At 42.8% G+C, this 1,020-nt stretch overlaps 1 protein-coding gene across 1 annotated transcript in view; it reads right to left on the minus strand.

Moving 5' to 3' along the window:
• LOC102838700 (aldehyde oxidase-like) overlaps positions 1-1,020 on the minus strand; it is a 111,157-nt gene that overhangs the window by 67,129 nt on the left and 43,008 nt on the right. Inside the window, exon 11 of the mRNA XM_006862038.1 lies at positions 700-851. Coding sequence (XP_006862100.1) covers positions 700-851 — 152 coding nt within the window. The remainder of the gene's footprint in view (positions 1-699; positions 852-1,020) is intronic.

Below are 1,020 nucleotides of genomic sequence, written 5' to 3' on the forward strand. Positions count from 1 at the left end.
CTCCCATAAAGATTTACAGCCTCGAAAACCCTACACAGGGTCTCTATGAGTCAGACCTGACTGGACGGCACTTAACAACAACTAACTATATATACTGTTGTTATTGTTGTTAAGTGCTGTTGAGTCAGTTCCGACCCATAGCAACCCTGTATAGGGTTTCCGAGAAGTGACTAGTGAGCTTGAACTACCCATCCTGTGGTTCAAACTGACTTTGCAGTCCAGTGCATTAACCCACAGTGCTACACCAGGACTCCATGTTGTTTGTTGTTGTAGTTGTTAAGTGCTGTTGAATTGGTTCTGATTGATAGCGACCTTGTGTAGGGTTTCTGAGGAGTGACTGGTGAGCTTGAGCCTTACGGTTCAAAGTGACTTTGCAGTCCAGCACATCCGGAGCTGTCGAATCCACTCCAACTCACAGCAACCCTGCTTACTACAGAAGGAAATGCTGCCCTGCCCTGTGACAACCTCAAAATTGTTGCCATGTCTGAGCCCACTGTTGCAGTCACTGTGTCACATACATGACACAGATACACATAGTGTGATACCTCGCATTTTGGAATCTATACACACACTCACACTCAATGTAAAGAGTTGTTTAAATTGACCTGGAATTCCTCTTCAAAGTCACTTTTGATAAAGTTGAGCGGCACCATATGGCTCTCTATGACTGATTTTCTAACCTAACAGTGGAGAGCATACCGCCATGTTCCTAATCTGGGGTCCCGCAAGTGTCCTCAGATGCTTCAGGAGCGCATGGAACGTCTTCGTCTTCTCCTGTGGTTGCTCCGAAACCGTGAAGAGTAAAGCATCTTTTAACTGAGCCAGGCTGTATCCTGCACCTATTGTTACCCCTGAAAAAAGAAATTAAAATGTGACTTAATGTGAACTGTAATAGGATTGCATGGAAATAACTTTTTTTTTTTTTAAATTAAATGTTTTTATTTTGCATTGAGTGAAAGTTTACAGGGCACATCATCAGCTTCACATTCAACCATTCATATAGCTTGTTTCATTACATTG

The sequence above is a fragment of the Chrysochloris asiatica genome, unplaced genomic scaffold (genome assembly GCF_000296735.1).
Source record: "Chrysochloris asiatica unplaced genomic scaffold, ChrAsi1.0 scaffold00045, whole genome shotgun sequence".
Lineage (NCBI taxonomy): Eukaryota > Metazoa > Chordata > Mammalia > Afrosoricida > Chrysochloridae > Chrysochloris > Chrysochloris asiatica.